Source organism: Diabrotica virgifera, chromosome 7 (assembly GCF_917563875.1).
Source record: "Diabrotica virgifera virgifera chromosome 7, PGI_DIABVI_V3a".
NCBI lineage: Eukaryota > Metazoa > Arthropoda > Insecta > Coleoptera > Chrysomelidae > Diabrotica > Diabrotica virgifera.
The window spans coordinates 103,681,154-103,699,351 of record NC_065449.1 but is presented as its reverse complement, the minus strand read 5'-3'; the positions used below and the strand labels follow the sequence as shown (position 1 = coordinate 103,699,351).

The 18,198-nt window shown below is 31.7% G+C and overlaps 1 protein-coding gene across 1 annotated transcript in view; it reads right to left on the bottom strand.

The window, feature by feature from the left end:
• Positions 1-18,198, bottom strand: part of LOC114333239 (excitatory amino acid transporter 2) — a 48,349-nt gene that overhangs the window by 13,006 nt on the left and 17,145 nt on the right. The window contains exons 3-5 of the mRNA XM_028283098.2: positions 17,219-17,261; positions 17,108-17,166; positions 7,674-8,023 (exon numbers count right to left, since the gene is read on the bottom strand). Coding sequence (XP_028138899.1) covers positions 7,674-8,023; positions 17,108-17,166; positions 17,219-17,261 — 452 coding nt within the window. The remainder of the gene's footprint in view (positions 1-7,673; positions 8,024-17,107; positions 17,167-17,218; positions 17,262-18,198) is intronic.

Below are 18,198 nucleotides of genomic sequence, written 5' to 3'. Positions count from 1 at the left end.
TGCCTCGATTATATGTTTGAATGGAGAAGGAGACAAAGGTAGGAGCATGCAGAAGGCGGATAAGATTCCGGGAAGCAGAGTGAAAGCGTACAGTGATCAAATCTGGAGAGATAAAAAACCATCCATAGTTGGAAATGATACCAGATGCACTGCAATTTAAATATAATTTCGAAAGGCCATTTACCATCCTCTTTACATAAAAGGACGAAAGGAGGTTGAATTAAATGAATCTCATAATAGCAGATCAATGCCTAAAACTGATAAAAGAGTTGGATGTGTAATATACGGAGGGAAATCAAAGCTAATCCTTAGTGAAAGTCTTGGTAATCACCCCACTATCTTACAAGCGGAAATTTATACTATAGAGATGTGCCTACAGGAACATCTGCGTGGATTTGCGGGGACAAAACTATAAAAATTATAGCAGATTGACTAAGTTAGTTTGGAACTGTCTTCAAAACCTGATTTGGATCGGAAAAAGTAACAAAGTAAGTTTACTCTGGGTGTCTGGACATTTGATATTGAAGATTACGAAACAAAAATGTACCTAATTGGCATGGGAGGAGTAAAAGAAACATTCATAGGACCAGAACCTTTCGTACCTTCCTCAGGGCTGCTTTATCCATTAGGCAATATAGGCAGCTGCCTAGGGCGACAAATTGTGAGAGGGCGGCACAGGGGCTTGAAATTTTGATTGGGGGGGGGGCAAGCATTATATAATATACAATACATTATATTATATGATGTAATAATGAAAACTGAAAGTATTTTTTGTAAATTTCAGTCATTTTCAGTTTCAGGGGAGGGGGCCTATCAGATGACGCCCCTGGGGCGGCAAAAATACTGTACAAAAAAATATTTGTATTTAAAAATTAAAATCAAATAACAAATACCTATGTATATTCATCATTCATCCATCAATGAAATAGAAGTGGGCGTTCGTTTCTAAATAAAGGAAATTGCATTCATATCAAAAATAAAACAAACATAGCATTCTGTTATCTTAAACCTAACACTGTTCATCCAAAAAGAACGGAAGTCTTAAATTTAGTGATTATTGGGCCGCCAGAAGCTCCGCAAATACGGTGAATTGACTGAAAACATCAATATTGCACATATTGCAGAAACTAAAGATTACCAGTAGGAAATCGAGTTAGAGTTGGGATTTTCAAACTGTATTATTACAAGGAGATAACATTCGTGTCATCGCACTGATATAATACTCCAGCCAGGGAAATAAGCAAGAAAGAGACCATGTTCGGAACAATGAAATTAATATCAAGGTAGCTGACTACTTTTTTAGTTATTGTGGATTTGACCTATAGGATGAAAACCTTCATGTTTCCTGCCTAGAGATCGTGTTTTTTAATTATTAACAATTTGGTGCAATCAATGCGATTTTTTCCATTTTTTGCACTCAATTAAAAAGCTAAATAGTTGACATAAAATTACAAAATGTATTTTTTTAGAACATTGAAAAACCTTCACAATGACGATTTTTGAAAATCAAAAAGTTAATTTGTTGCTTCGTAAACTGCAAAATAACTGAAAATCGTTATTTATTAATAACTTTTCCTAAAACTAACTTAGAACTGTAGTGTTTCGCTTTACTCAAAGTTGGGTATTGGGGTACATAACAAACTCCCAAAATTTGAGACCGATCCATTAATTAGTTTAAAAGTTATGTATTCTATTTGTTTATCCCAGAGACCTTTGTTTTGCAATAACAAATGACAGAAAATAATGAAGATAGGACAATCCTGCGTATGCCAAATGAAAGTAGAAAAGTGATCCTATCAAAATGTATTAAGAAAAGATAAAAAATTGTCTAATATAGTAAAAAATACTAGTTTATAAACATTTACAAAACATCTTCTTACATAGGTATTCGGAAAGATGATATTTTACTCGAATTTTTAAAAATGTAGTTCAAACGAACGCGAACTCTAGGCAGGAAACATGTAGGTTTTCATCCTATAGGTCAACAATTAAAACAGTTGTCAGCTACCTGGCGGGAGGCGAAAAATGCACGAGTTCAAAAACTAAAAAAGCAACTTAAAACTACTACCATTTTCTATATCTTGGGATCTACTCAATGAATTTTGATATTTCTTCGTTTAATTTGTATGTACTTTTGTGTAAATTAGACAAATATGTCGTTTGTCTAGACATTTAATAATTATAAATTGTCTAATTTTTTAAACAATTTTTGAAAAAATAATATTTTCTCAAAAATCCATTTTTTGTAATGATACTATCATTATTAATCATAGAAAAAGTTAAGGTATATTTTAATGAATAAATTATGTTCAATAAATTATTATTTAGTAAAAATAATTTATTTATTAAAATATAGGTACTTTAACTTTTTCTATGATCATTAATAGTATGATAGAATTGATTAAAAAAATGACATAACCCAGACATCCAAAGTGAAAGTTATCCTCCAACACCAAATTGTTCTATATCGTCCATATAATGTTCAGAACAAAAGACAGAGGAACATTTAAATCAGCTGCATGGAGAAAAGAATATAACCCAGACCTATGTTTTGTCTCAAAAGATACCAATGACAGACCACTAACAACTGCGAGAAGTGTCCTTGCAGACTTCCCACATACTCAACATCGTCCGGTGCTTATCACCATCGGAATATCAATTCCAATAATTAGATCATATCCTCGACCCAGGTGGAATCTTAGAAAAGCAAACTGGAAGAAGTTCTCTGAACAACTAGACCGGACCTTGAGCTGGGTCCCTCCAACCAGCAAACATTATGAGAGGTTTGTGGGCGCAGTAATAAGCACTGCCAAGAAAACCATCCCTAGGGGGTATCGCAAAGAATATGTGCCTGGATGGACTGAAACATGTGAAGACTTATACACGAAGTTTCTCGAAAGTGGTGACCGAGAAATAGCCGATGAGCTTTTACACAACATCGATACAGCTAGACGCCAAAAATGGATAAAGACTGTCGAAAACCTTGACTTCAAAAAATCAAGCCGGCAGGCATGGTCCTTGTTGCGGAAAATTGGAGGAGCTAACCAGCTGGAATCCAGAGAGTCTAAAATGTCTCCTAACAAGGTTGCCTCCCATATAGTATCTCTATCCAGAGCTCCACGAGATCGAACACATACTACCAACGTGAAAAGAGACTTAAGGGCATTAAAACAAATGAACAGAACGAACTCCGAATATTCGGCAAGAATACTTATTTCTGAAATCACACATGCGCTGAAAGAAATGAAATCAGGTAAAGCACCTGGCTTTGATGGTATCCATCCAGAGTTCTTGATATACAGTGGTGCATACACGAAACAGTGGCTTGCAATGTTCTTTAATGATATACTTCAGTCAGGTAACATTCCTTTCTCACTTAAGCGAACAAAAATAATTGCAATTCCGAAACCGGGCAAATCAAACGATAAGCCAGAAAACTACCGCCCCATAGCTCTACTCAGCATGGTATATAAACTATTAGAAAAGCTTCTCCTCAACAGAATTAGTCACAGGATACTAGAAAATGTCCCCATTGAACAAGCTGGCTTCCGCCCTCATCGAAGCTGTACGGACCAAGTGCTGTCATTAACAACTTTTATAGAAGCTAGTTTTCAAAAGAAACAAAACACAGCAACAGTATTTATAGATCTAACAGCAGCATATGATACTGTTTGGAGACAGGGATTAATATATAAACTGGCCCGCATTATCCCCTGCAGAAAGATAATTAACCTCATTGACAACATGCTGACCAACAGAGCCTTCCAGGTTATAATGGGAAAGGAGACGAGTAGACAGATGAAACTTAACAATGGTCTTCCACAGGGTTCTGTCCTTGCCCCTTTACTTTTCAGCCTCTATATTGCTGACATGCCTGAAACCGAATCTCGGTTGGATATGCTGACGACTGGACCCTTGCAACAAGCCACCAATCTTTAGAAACTACAAAAATCACTCTCACGAATGACTTATCCATCCTCAGCGAATACCTTAAGAAATGGAGACTACAGCCAAGTACTACAAAAACTGAAGTATCAGCTTTTCATCTAAACAACAAGTTGGCAAACAGAGAATTGCGAGTGTATTTTAATAACAAGCTGTTAAAACACAATAAATACCCGAAGTACCTTGGGGTTACTCTAGACAGAACGCTCACATTCAGAGAACACCTGACGAAAACAGCAGCAAAATTGAAAACACGCAACAATATAATACAGAAACTATGCGGCACTACATGGGGGTCCACAGCATCAACATTAAGATCCTCTGCTCTTGGCCTGATATATCCGGTGGCAGAATACTGTGCTCCAGTGTGGCTAAATAGCAGGCATGCCCACCTGGTCGACACCCAACTAAACCGTACTATGCGTATGATAACAGGCACAATTAAGCCCACCCCTACAATGTGGCTACCTACCCTTAGTAATATAACACCACCCAACCTACGCCGCGAACATGCATTGGTTAAAGAATATAACAAAATAATGGACAGTCGCCAGCTTCTAGTCCACAACGACATCCCCGATATTCTTGGAAACCGTCTCCGATCCAGGTTACCCCCTCTACAATCTGCTCAAGCGCTGCAGCAATCCAACTTTGACTTAAATACCCGATGGAGAGAAGATTGGGAAAGTAGGACAGATCCGCATTACCATAGTCTACCGGACATCATAGGGAAACCTGGCGAATTTGAACGTCCCCGTAAGATTTGGGCAGCCCTTAATCGAATTCGAACAAACTGTGGAACATGCGCCGACTCCCTCCACAGATGGGGTAAACTCCCCTCGCCTTCTTGTGACTGCGGCGCTGCAAGACAGACGATCAGTCACATTGTTCAGGACTGCCCACGCAGAGCATACACAGGCGACCCTATAGACTTTGTAATGGCAACCGAAGGGTCAATCGAATATATAAAAAAATTGGACATCTGTTTGTGATGCATCGTATAATGCATAAATCTAAATATATTCTGATATACTTAAGCCATACGCTAAATAAAAATAAATAATGTTCAGAAAAAAGTCACACCTTTTTGAGCGTCGGGTTTGGGTGGGAGAGGGGGGAGAAGTCGGTAAATTCGTAGTTTTTTACGTTTTTCGTCAATATTTCTAAAACTATGAGGTTTAGCATGAACAACCTTTTATACAAAAATGTTCTACAATAAATTTGAAATAAAAAATGCCCCTATACATAATCCTTCTAAAATGAACGATTCCAAAGTTACGGAGGTAGTATAGTATAATTGGTCCAAAAAAAGGCCTAACCTAGACATCCAAAGTAAAAGTTTTCCTCCAACACCAAATTGTTCTATATGATCCACGTATTGTTCAGTAAAAAGTTACACCATTTTGAGCGTCCGGTTTGGGGGGGGGGAGATGGGGGAGAAGCCGGTAAATTAGTTATTTTTTACGTGTTTCGTCAATATTTCTAAAACTATGTTTAAGCGTAAACAATGTTATATACAAAAACGTTCTACATAAAATTTAAAACAAAAATGGTCCTATCCTTAATTGTTATAAAATCAACGGTTCCAGAGTTACGGAGGGTGAAATGTGGAGGTTTTCGATACCTTTTATATTACTTGGGCAATTGAAGATGATTTTGGGTGGTGAGGTTGACGTTTCTTCAAGGGCTTATCACTAACATACCATCGGCCACTGAAATAGCAAATCCTGTTAAAGAAAATTTCTTTCAATCAGTAAAAATATTATAAATTGCTCAAGAAATATAAAAAGTATCGAAAACCTCCACTTTTCACCCTCCGTAACTGTGGAATCGTTGATTTTATAACAATTATGTATAGGAACTTTTTTGTTTTAAATTTAATGTAGAACATTTTTCTATAGAACATTAAAGCATATTTTTAGAAATATTGGCGAAAAACATAAAAAACTACTAATTTACCGATTTCCCCCCTATTTACCCCCCAAACTGGACGCTCAAAATGGTGTAACTTTTTACTGAATAATATCTGGACCATATAGAACAATTTGGTGTTGGAGGAAAACTTTTACTTTTAATGTCTGGGTTAGGCCTTTTTTGGACCAATTATACTATACTACCTCCATAACTTTGGAACCGTTCATTTTAGACGGATTATGCAGAGGACCTTTTTTGTTTCAAATTTAATGTAGAACATTTTTGTATAGAAGGTTGTTCATGCTAAATCGCATAGTTTTAGAAATATTGACGAAAATCTTAAAAAACTACGAATTTACCGATTTCTCCCCCCTCTCCCCCCAAACCCGACGCTCAAAATGGTGTGACTTTTTTCTGAACATTATGTAGACCATATAGAACAATTTGGTGTTGGAGGATAACTTTCACTTTGGATGTCTGGGTTTGGATCTAGTTATACCATACTATAATGATATGATTAAGAAAATAGGTATTTGGAAAAAAATAATTTTTTCAAGAAATGTTTAAACAAAGTAGACCCTTTATTAATTAATACATTTATAATAAAATTGCATATATGTAATGTATGTAGAAATTACATACAAATTAAATTGTTAATAATTAAAAAAACGGACGTGAACTCTAGACAGGACACGAGTAGGTTTTCTTGCTATAGGTCTACAATAATTAAAAAAGTAGTCAGCTACCTGAATATTTCAGTTATTATTAAAATGATGTAACAGTGTGAAATAGCTTCAGTGAAATAACAGTTAAAAAATAACGGCTACTGCTATCGCAACACATTCCTATCTTATGCTAGTGCAAATTGCAAATTATACATAATCACAATTTTTCATTTTTATGTAAAACATTCTGTGTTTATTTTCACCGGTCAAAAGTGAATTCATACCATACTGTGATCAGTGTGATTTTTGTTCTTCTCACTTGTGTAAAATATTATTTTTTATAAATTCTATGTTCCTCATTTTAATACATTTCCAAACAATATATTTCTTATTTAAGGGACCGTTCAAGTATTACGTAACGCAGGTTAGGTGGGGTGAAAAATCTTCAAAAATTGCGTTACGTAGCGGGTGGGAGGGGGGGTCAAAAATCTTCAAAAATCGCGTTACATAATACTTGAACGCTCCCTAAATAAAAAATTCTGCTTGCATTTTTTTTCGCAAAAATGGTACATGTTTGAAGGGCGGCTACTAGAGAATTGCCTAGGGCGGCAATTGACCTAAACGCGGCCCTGACCTTCCTAAAGGACGATATCGGACTTGGTGGAACGGATGAAACGTATCCACTGGCATGAACAAACGGGTATCACACATTTGAAGGCTTTTATGCATGAACCTTCGAAGAAGAGATTCAAAGATCTACTAGATATGAGTAGGAATTATCTGTGAATAAATATCGTAGGTCTCCTTGACAGGAGACTGTCACCTTAAGGGGCACATAAACAAGATCGGACTGACTGAAGACTGAAAGGGTGAATAGCAGATTATATCGAGGTGAAGATGAGACGACGGAATACGTTATGTGCAACTTCCCAAAGCTGGATTGGATAAGGGTCATAATGCGCTTTGTTGGAACGGCTTTGCTGAAAGGGCAACTTTAACGTGGAAGAGTTATTTTGCGCCCACTTATATTGAACCTAATCTTTTCTAACGATTTATTTTAATTATTTGTACATAAAATGAAAAATGGAAAACCAACGATCAAATTATATTAGCGTTTGATTTATAGCGGTTTATATAGGGAACTCTTACCTTGCATCAAACCTACGTAATACTTAAATGGATTTTTTCTTACAATCAACCAATAAATTAATTGTATCACAATGATTTGATAGATTAATACTCCTATAATAACAGTCGATATCAGGTACCCAAGCTGCGACATTACCAGTTGTAGATCCGCAACTGATAATATTTTTCCTGCTATAATGCTGCACAATCCGACAGGCGTTATCCATAAAATTCCCTTAACCATTTTCATGATTATTTCAAATACTGTAGAAAAGAATTCTTTAATGACATGACCTTTTGATCCCATAGTACCTAGGATGGTACCGAAAGCTACACAGAAGACTACTATTCCGAGATTGTTGATTCCAGCTCTAGAAAAGTGAGGTTATGATAATGAAATGTTTTTAAAAATTAAGAAAGATAATTAAAACATCTATAAAAATCATATCTATAAAGTATGTGTATTCGTTACAACAGTATTTCTTCTTCTTTACGTATCTTCGACGTAAGAGAACTTCCTTCGTTCAATGCCTCGTCCTCTTTCGACCTTCCCTTCAACAATCTACTGCAGAAAACGATACTTATCGTTTCTAAAGATGTGTCCAAAATAGGTCAAGAGTTAATTATCTTTATTCATTCTTTCCAACACTCGATCATTTTATACTCTCTCGCCGGCACAACCAATTTGATAATCCTTAAGACTTAACATCGAACACAATATTTATGTTATCGAATGCTTTCTCATAATCTATAACACATATGCACAGACAATCCTCTTTTGATCGAATCTTTTGTATCAATACAGTAGAACCCCGAAAATTCGAACTAATTGGGAGGGCAGCCTGTTCGGATTCCGAAAAGTTCGGATTATCCGAAAGTTAGCCTAACTAGTAATTCAAAGCTTGCATTGTCGTTGATTTTAAGTCGCAAAACGTTCTCGCAAGAGTTTGGACAATGTTTTTGGACTCAAGTTGACTACGACAAAACCGAAGTAAGTTTATCCTTTATAAGCACTACGTATAAAGCACGTATTTATTTTTAAGAAATTTTATATGTCAAAGTCCTACTAATCCTACATTGTTCAATGTTGTGGTTATAGTCTGTATAATAAACATGTTTTTAAGTTTTTGTCTTGAATTTTTTAATTTTCTTCACCTTCTTTTCGTTCGGATTTTCCGAACGTTCGGATTAGCGGGTTCGGATTTGCGGGGTTCTACTGTATTTCCATTGAGAGTAATAGTCCAGGGCGCATCTGTTTTGAGATGGACGTTGAGAGGTGACTCAAATTTTTTTGCAGAAATTGCTTGAAAATAACTCAAATAATAATATTTGAGTTCTGCTCCCACTCAAAATGATCCGGAACATTGTTTAAATAATCAAAATATCAAAATATGAAGGAAAAATTCGATTTTTTTATTGGTTTTTTGATTATAACTTTAAAACTATTCATTTCTGAGAAAAGTTGTACTGACATAAAAGTTGCGTAATTAAATTTCCTACAATAAAGAACTGGTTAAAAATTTAAAAAAATAGTCACCCTTGTTGCAAAATAGCAATAATTGCGAAAAAAAACATACAAAAACAAGTATTCGCATTTTACATTTTTCAACCATTTGTGCTAAACTTAGGACCTTCATATTTTACCCAGAAAAACTTTATGATATAGTAAAATAACACTGTAAATTTCATTAAGATCGGTTTAATAGATTTTGCAAAATAAATTTTGCAATCCAGCTTTCGCAAAAAAATCATTTTTTTAAAATGTTGCAGGATTGAAAATAAAGCAGATAGCAAGTTAAATTTTTTTTGTTTATAAAAGTGTACTGTACCTTTCATTTACAATTTGCAAAATTGCAAATGAAAGGTACAGTAAAATCGATTAATTACTACGGCGTCAGGAAATTTTTTAAATATTTGGTGCTACGCGCAGGACAGCGGTGTTCGATTCACACAAGTTGATTTCCACCAAAATTTCTTCCACTCTTAATCCAATATATTATTTTCTTACTCTATATTTTGTTGTATTTTAATATTTTAATTCCACAAATATCAAACTAATTTTACTATTGTTTGTGAAATATTGTTTAAACAATTGCATATGTTTAAAAATAATAAACTTTTATTCTCTAAGTTAAAATATATGAACAAAGAAAGTTTTTGCTAAAAAAAGTGTTATTTCAAAGTAGAGTACGTGTTTTTATTTTGCAATAAACAAATTTATTTATATCGAAATGTAATAAAAATTAAAATGTATCAATCATTATCAAAGGTCATTGGAATGCCCAATGAGAGCAAACTATCCGCTGTCCTGCGCGTAGCACCAATAATTAATGTTTATTTAAAAAAAATTCCTGACGCTGTGGTAGTTAATCGATCTTAATTTTGCAAATTGCAAATGAAAGGTACAGTACACTTCTATATGCAAAAAAATTTCAACTGGCTATCTGCTTTATTTTCAGTCCTGTAACATTTTGAAAAAATGAACTTTTTTGCGAAAGCTGGATTGCAAAATCTATTGAACCGATCTTTATGAAATGTACAGTATTGTTTTACTGTATTATAAAGTTTCTCTGGGTGAAATATGAAGGTCCTAAGTTTAGCGTAAATGGTTGAAAAACGTAAAATGCGAATACTTGTTTTTGTATGGTTTTTTCGCAATTATTGCTATTTTGCAACAAGGGCTTATTTTAAATTTTCAACCAATTCTATATTGTAGGAAATTTAATTACGCAACTTTTATGTCAGTACAACTTTTTTTGAAATGAATACTTTTAAAGTTATAATCAAAAAACAAAGAAAAAAATTGAATTTTCCCTTCATTTTTTGACATTTTGATTATTTAAACAATGTTCCGGACCTTTTTGAGAGGGAGGATAACTCAAATATTATTATTTGAGTTATTTTCAAGCAATTTCTGCAAAAATATTTGAGTCACCTCTCAACGTCCAAATGTACTAATATTTTTATAGATGCGCCCTGGTCTATAAAGCAACTAGGGGGAGCGTACCATTTCTGAAACCAAAGTAGTTTTCACTTATATTTTCATATTATCTTGTTACAAAGTCTAGAATCTAGATCTAGAGTTTAGAATTCGTAGAAATTCTTTTAGTAAATGACACTTTAGTCTTAACAAACGGCACTAGTTACATATATTTGGATTGTATTTTTTAGGTTGCGTAACAAATGTAGATTGAGCCATTACCTGGGCATCTTTCCAGTATACGCTGTGAGCTCGTACGTAGAAGGGATATTTACAAATTCTCGAGCGCCAGTAGTGACAAGTCTGTAAACGATTACTGGAAATTTGACATAAATGTCAAAGTGATTAATTTAAAATTAAAATTAAAAACATTAATTATAAAAAGTATTAGTTTGTCAAAGCTGTGTTATATATTTTTACCTTAAATATACAATACGTTTTAAATACTGAATTTAAGTTTTTTTAATGTTCCGTAATATCTAATTATAAATTAATATATTAATCTTACCGCCATCTATACGATAATTGTGAAAGTATCCGAAGTAAGAAATTCATATTTTATCAATAGAACGTCAAAATGATTAGCAAAATCTTAAAAAAATCGATTATAATTTAATTACTTTTTTGCGTTGTAAATATTAAGCGATAACAATTAAATAATAAATTTAAAAATTACCAGTGAAAGTTGATTAGTAATCCGCCAGGAGCGACACCAGCGAAGCTCACAGCGTATAGTGGAGTCACTGAAGGTGGATATGAGCTATTACCTCCGTTTTCGTTGAACCTCCATCGATTTGCATGAAAATTGGTGAGTGGTTAGAGAATATCTCAAGGAACAAAGGTGACATGGTGCCAACTTGTGCTTTTACCCTGGGGGTGGATGCCACCCCTTCTCGAGGGTGAAAATTATTTTATTAAAAATAACCCCATAATTCGATAGAGGGACAAATTTCAAGCAAAATTTGTTATATAAAGTTATTAAAATAAATCAAAACATTTTGAGTTATTAAAGATCAAAGATTTTAATTTTTCTTGAGAAAAATGCATGTTTTTAACCAATTTTTCATCAATAACTCAAAAAGTGTAAGTTTTTACAAAAAGGGTTATTATTATCAAAATTGAAGCTAATAAAAAACTAAATGAACCCCTTACTACAAAATCCTTTTAATGTTAACTAAAAGTGAATTATAGGTAATTGAATGTATATTTTTTTCGGCGAGTAAAAAACTCTAACTGAAATAACGGACATCGCACACATCTTATGGAAAATATAATGTCACTCAAATTCAATAAAATTTATACCAATAAATTCGTTTTAAATTAACGATCAAATCTTATCATTGCGCCAACTCTCTATTTTCAAAAATAAGAGCAGAAATTGATATAAATAAATCTGAAATCAAATGGGTAGGTACATAAGTTAGAGAGAGAAAAAATATTTTAAAATACCCAGATTTTCGGTACTCCATAAATCAGCGGATTAGTTTCACTAATCCGCTTAGGCCCAGCGGGATTTAAGCTGTTATGAATAGCACTCAGAGCAATAATGATTGTAAACTAACATTTTATGGACTCCAAAAATGTGATTTCGATAAACTTTAATTGCAATTTGCGCCGTAATTAATCATAATTAAGAGTTGGCGCAATGAAAAGAATTGATCGTTATATTAAAACGAATCTAATCGTATAAATTTTATTGAATTTGAGTGACATTATATTTTCCATAAGATGTGTACGATGTCCTTCATAACATAAACTTATTAAACATTTGTCAAAGTATTACTTAAAAATATCTATTAAATGAGCCCCCGAACATGTTGATAGCGTTAAAATTTATGCTCCAAAAATTTTTCAAAATTTATCTTATAAAAATTTTTCCAAAAAATGTTGTTGTTTTTTTTTTAATAACTCCGTTCGTGTTTATGATATCAGGTTCATCTAAAAACTGTTTGAAAGTTAATTCCAAGTGCTATTTAGGCACGTTGAACCTAATCTTTTAAACCCCTTACTTTTTTAAAAATAAAAGGTTAAATGACCCCAGTTGCATGGTTCCCACAGCAAAATTTAAGATTTAAACGTTTCTATCTCGGTTATTTTTTAACCTATAGAAATAGTAAAACAGGTAAAATATTTGGCATAGAAAAAACTAAAATTTGGTTATGTATAATTTTTTACGTATATTGAGTATTTTTGGAGTTATTATCAAATGAATATGAGAATTAAAATAATTTTAAAAATTATGATTTTTTTAAATTATATCTTCTTTTAAAAAATATGCATTCTAAACCGGTAAAAATTATCGAACACTTTACTTATGCTAATATAAAGAAGTTTTTGTAAGGTCTACTATAAATTTTAATTTTTGTGGAAATGGCATATGTTTTATTGTTCACTTTTTCCTAAAAAATTCGAAACGGTTCTTTTATTTTCATTATAACTTGCTTAATTTTGACGCTATTACCTTGTTCTGAAGCTCATTTGATAGGTATTCCGAAGTACTTTGGCAAATGATTAGCAGGAATATTTTATACATTGCATCGTTTTCCCGTTATTTAAGCTTGAATACTTAGATTTGAGTACTCGTCGAAAAAAAAATACACATTCAATTGCCAATAACTCACTTTGAACTAACATTAGTTTAGTTTTTTATGTGAGCAATGTATTTAATTTTTTATTATCTTCAATTTAAGTAATAATAACTTTTTTGTAAAAGCTTGTAGTTTTTGATTTATACGTGAAAAACCGATTTAAAACATGCATTTTCTTACGAAAAAATAAAATCTTTGGTCTTTTATAACTCAAAAATTGTTGATTTATTTTAATAACTTTATAAAACAAATTTTGCTTATAATCTGTCCCTCTATCGACTCATGGTATTATTTTTAATAAAATAATTTTCACGATTAATTATTTATATGGGAAGATAATATATTATATATTTTTGAGAGTAAATTAATGTAAGACCAAATACTTACGATGTCGAGATAGTATCACAGGGTTTTTCCTGGTTTTCCCTTGTGATTTACTATGAAGTCTCTAACGCGAGAATTTTACTGTCGTTGCATTTGGTTGTCTTTTTAAAGACATATCACATGCTATAATTTTTTATGACGGATATTCTTGAGTTGGGGTTAATTTCATGTAATCGAATGAACTATCTTTCAGTAAGTCGTCCCAGGAACGCAACTCATAAATATTGGCAATATCATTTTAAAGTCTTCTACTTTAAAATGTATAATATATGTCTGAATTGCCAATATAAATGAGTGAGATTAAATAAATTATTAGAAGAATTTTTTTTGCTTAGCAACAACACTTTAGTTTATTTTAGTAATATTTTGTATTTTGACAACGGCACCCGATTTGGGCGTCGAAACGTTAATAAAATTTTTTTTTTTTCATTTTAATTGTGGCTTATTTCCCATATAAATAATTAATCATAAAAATGCCACAAGGAAATAGCTTCAGAACAACAAATAATTTTCACCTTCGAGAAGGGGTGACATTAACCCCCAGGATAAAAGCGCAAGTTGGCAGCATGTCACCTTTATTCCTTGAGGTATCCTCTAATTACTCACCAATTTTCATGAAAATCTATTGAGGTTCAACGAAATCGGAGGTGAAAACCTTCAGTGACTGCACTAGTATTATATATTTGTTAAATAACATAAGTATAATATTCCTGATATTCCTCGTCCAGTAGGTTTAGAACTTACAACACTTAAGTCATCTGAACTAGCAGTTTTGAATTTTTAGTTTCTCCCAAAGCTTTAATTAATTAAGCTAAATCGGGATAGTTGCCACGAGTTGGCTGTATACCATTTAGTTAAAAAAATTTCAACATTCAAGTAGAAACGTTGAAATTGGTATAAGTATTTAATTGAAAATTAAATTAAAAATCCAAATGGATTATAATAGTCGTTCAGAACGAACGTTTTAGGATTTATCAGTTTATCTTCAGTGAACTTTGAAGTACTTGCGCTAATAACCGCAAAACCAAACAGTGATTTGATTTAAATTGTAGATTACATACTTGAAGTATTAAAGTGGACGGTATGAGGTCGATAAAAATGGATAAAACTATCCAGGAACAGCATGTGTTCTTACTCGAAATAGCAATTACATCTGTATTGGACCGCAATAGCCTGCCAACTGGGAAGTTGGGGGAGTGCAATTAGAACGAAAACATGCATTGTTTCGGAAAAATTCAAACAAGCTTATATTTTTCTAAAACTTTTTTTGTTAGTTTATATACATGGTAAAATAAAAAGTTCTACTGGCAGATTTGGCCGCTAATTGTTTATTAATTGTTTAAACAATAACAATTGTTTTGTATAAATAATTTTAAAAATATCGTTAAATTCATCATTTTACTTTGATAAAATATGTTTCTATATTGTTTTTGATTATGCTGAATCCGAATATGGCATTGCAATTTGAAAATTCTTATACAGAAACTCTTATACAGTGTGTCTGCGTAGCTAGGAACCACATGGAAAACTTTTTTATTATCAATTTTACGAAAAAAAGTTATTCCTAATAAAATGCTCTGGATAGTCAAAAAGCTAAAACTTAACCATCACATATCAAATTTATGTCAAATTTATATCAGAGTTATGTCAAAAATATGAATTTCGTTAAAGAGTAAAGTACCTTTGTATTTTAGAATATCAAAAAATGCTATTATGAAAAATTGTTTGAAATTAGAAACTATGTCTAAATATACAAATTACATCATTCTAATCGAAAAAAAAAAATTCAATTTTCTCTCAAATTACGGACTCATATTTACTTTTTTTTACAATTAAGTATGATAACTAAGCATAAAATGCTCTCCCTCGCCTAAAATCTAAGATACAACCATCAGATATCAAACTTTTTAAATTTTATACGAGGTATGTAAAAAATATGAATTTTTCTTAAGAGTAAAGTGCCTTTATTATTCACAATATTTTAATTAGAAGGATGTAATTGAATACTAAAACAAATTTTTTAATTCCAAACAACTTTTCTTAATAACAATTTTCGATATTGTGAAATGTAAAGGTACTTTACTCTTGAGTGAAATTCATATTTTTTGGCATACCTCGTATAACATTAAATAAATTTGATATTTGATGATTGCATCTTAGATTATATACGATGCAGAAGTATTTTATAAAGAATAACTTTTTTTCGTAAAACTGATAATAGAAAAGTTATAAATAGGTTCCAAGTTACGCAGACATACTGTATAAGAGCTAAAAAAATTTTTTTTGCTGAACATTTATTATTGTTGAAGCTTATTATTAAATTCATTTTAGGTAAGTTTTACAGAAATAGTTTTGATCACTTTATATAAACATTTTTGTAGCTGGTAATTTTCGGCTTTTGTATTACATTTTTGTTATCTTTCTTAATTTTCTTAAAAAGAAATAGTATATTTCATTTCTAAAGTAAAATAATTTAAGCATTTTAAAGATTACATCCTAAGCTTTAAAAAAGCACTTATTAAACTGTAATAGATCTGTTCAAAATTGAGTAATACCGTCTTAAAATTGTGGCAATTCTATAAAACTACGAAGATTTCAAAAATTACATTTTTTGGGATTTAATAGCATTTAATATCATTTATATCAATATTTAATATCATTTGAATTAAATTTTTGAGATTATTTTTGAATGAAACATTCTTTAGTAAGATGCTTGAAAGGTAAGTTGTGCAAAATTGAGAGTTTTATAAGAAAAATTGTATTAGTTACCCATTTTTAAATAATTTTTCAACAAAATTCATGTAAGGCTCACTTTCCGCCCACACCGTACTTATGCCCATAAATTTTATTTATTTCTATTATAACCATAAGATAGCTTAAATATTCTTCTTTCATGTTCGATTTGTAAAATTTCATTTGATCCATTAGTTAAAGAATTACATTAAAATAACTCAACCGTGCACTTCGCCGTACGTTAGTTTACAGTGCGCCAATGTTTGTAAGAAGCGTGAGTTTAGCGTTATAAATAAAAAATTATAAAAGATACAGATTTAATTTTAGAACATTCTTTATACAAGGTTTTTTTGTAAAATTTTCTAAATTTTTCAATGGTTAAGTCAGTTTTTTTCTAAAATTTATATTTTCGGAGTTATTTAAAAAAAACATCTAATTTCGTAGTTCATTTATTTAATAAAAAATGAAGCACCCACTTCTCGAGTAGAACTTTTTGATATGTTGTTTATTTAACATTTCTTAATGAAATTACAAAAAGTTCTATCTTGTTTGATTTTTTCCGAAGTGAAATTTCTATATGCACACCCCTAAGTTGTAAAGTCACAAATTAAATAATAATCCGTATTCAAAGTTATGCCTTTGGGAAGATTTTGTTAACAATTTATAAATAATACACAATAAAATTATTATCAAAAAACGAAAAAAATATAATACATTAATAATAACTCACCCTGTAATAGTACAACAATAGAGTTAGTTGCTTTACTTACCTGTACTTAACAACTCTTTTAATATTACTAGGGGGATGAACTACGTAGTCAGTATATGCCTAAAAATACATTAATTACATTTCCGCCAATACCAAAAATTACAAATCTTACTTGCTGAAATGTCGCCTGAAAGATATTATCCGCTATAAGATTTCTGAAAATTAGACAATCATTACCATCATTATTATTATTACAATCACATTAGAGCCATCATAGCATTCTTATTTGTGTGGGACTCCGCATAAAAATCAATGAATTAACAAATAATCAAAAATCGGAATAAATTATATAAATATACCAAATGCTCATTTCACTGCAGCAAAATTCAGTGTTGTTTACTTAGTGCATTTTACTCGCGGTTTTTGCTGTAAATTTTAAAGAACCGCTTGGATTGACATGAAAAGATTTTAGAAAACCAAAAATGGAGGTTGACAGTAATCTCCATATTTTGCAAGAAGTGGAGGAGTAAAAGCAACATACGTTAATAAAAAAATGGATTTTTTTGACGGGTTATAGAAAAATAAATTATTCGTTAATAGTTCAAGTAATGAAGCTTAACATAGGACAAAACCTCGCAATTTTTACAGAATGGATCGATTTGCTTGAAAATTTGAGAATAAGTAATGGATAGTCCAAGGATCAAAATCTATATGATGCCGAAAGGCGCTTTTACCATGGGGGTGGTTGCCACCTCATCTCGGGGGTGCACATTTTTATTATATTTTGACCGCAAGAGTTGGTAAAATCATTCATTCTAAGCAAAAAACGTCCTATACATTTTTTTGATAAAATTAATAGTTTTCAATTTATTCGCTATCGAAATGGAGTTAAAAGCGAATAATGAGTTTTTGTAGTTTGGTAAAAAATGCCCTTTTTTCAGAATAGAAAAACATCAGAGATACGAAAAAATATTTAAATATGAAATTGTAGCTTATTTAATTCCCAAGAAATTGGTTTGCAAAAATTTTTTTTACGGCAAAAATTGATTGAGCTATTGACAATTAAAACTTGTAATATCATGCAAAAACCACCTTTACCAACCCTTTCAATGCCACCTCTTTTTGTGACTGAGAATTTTAAAAGGATTTAAT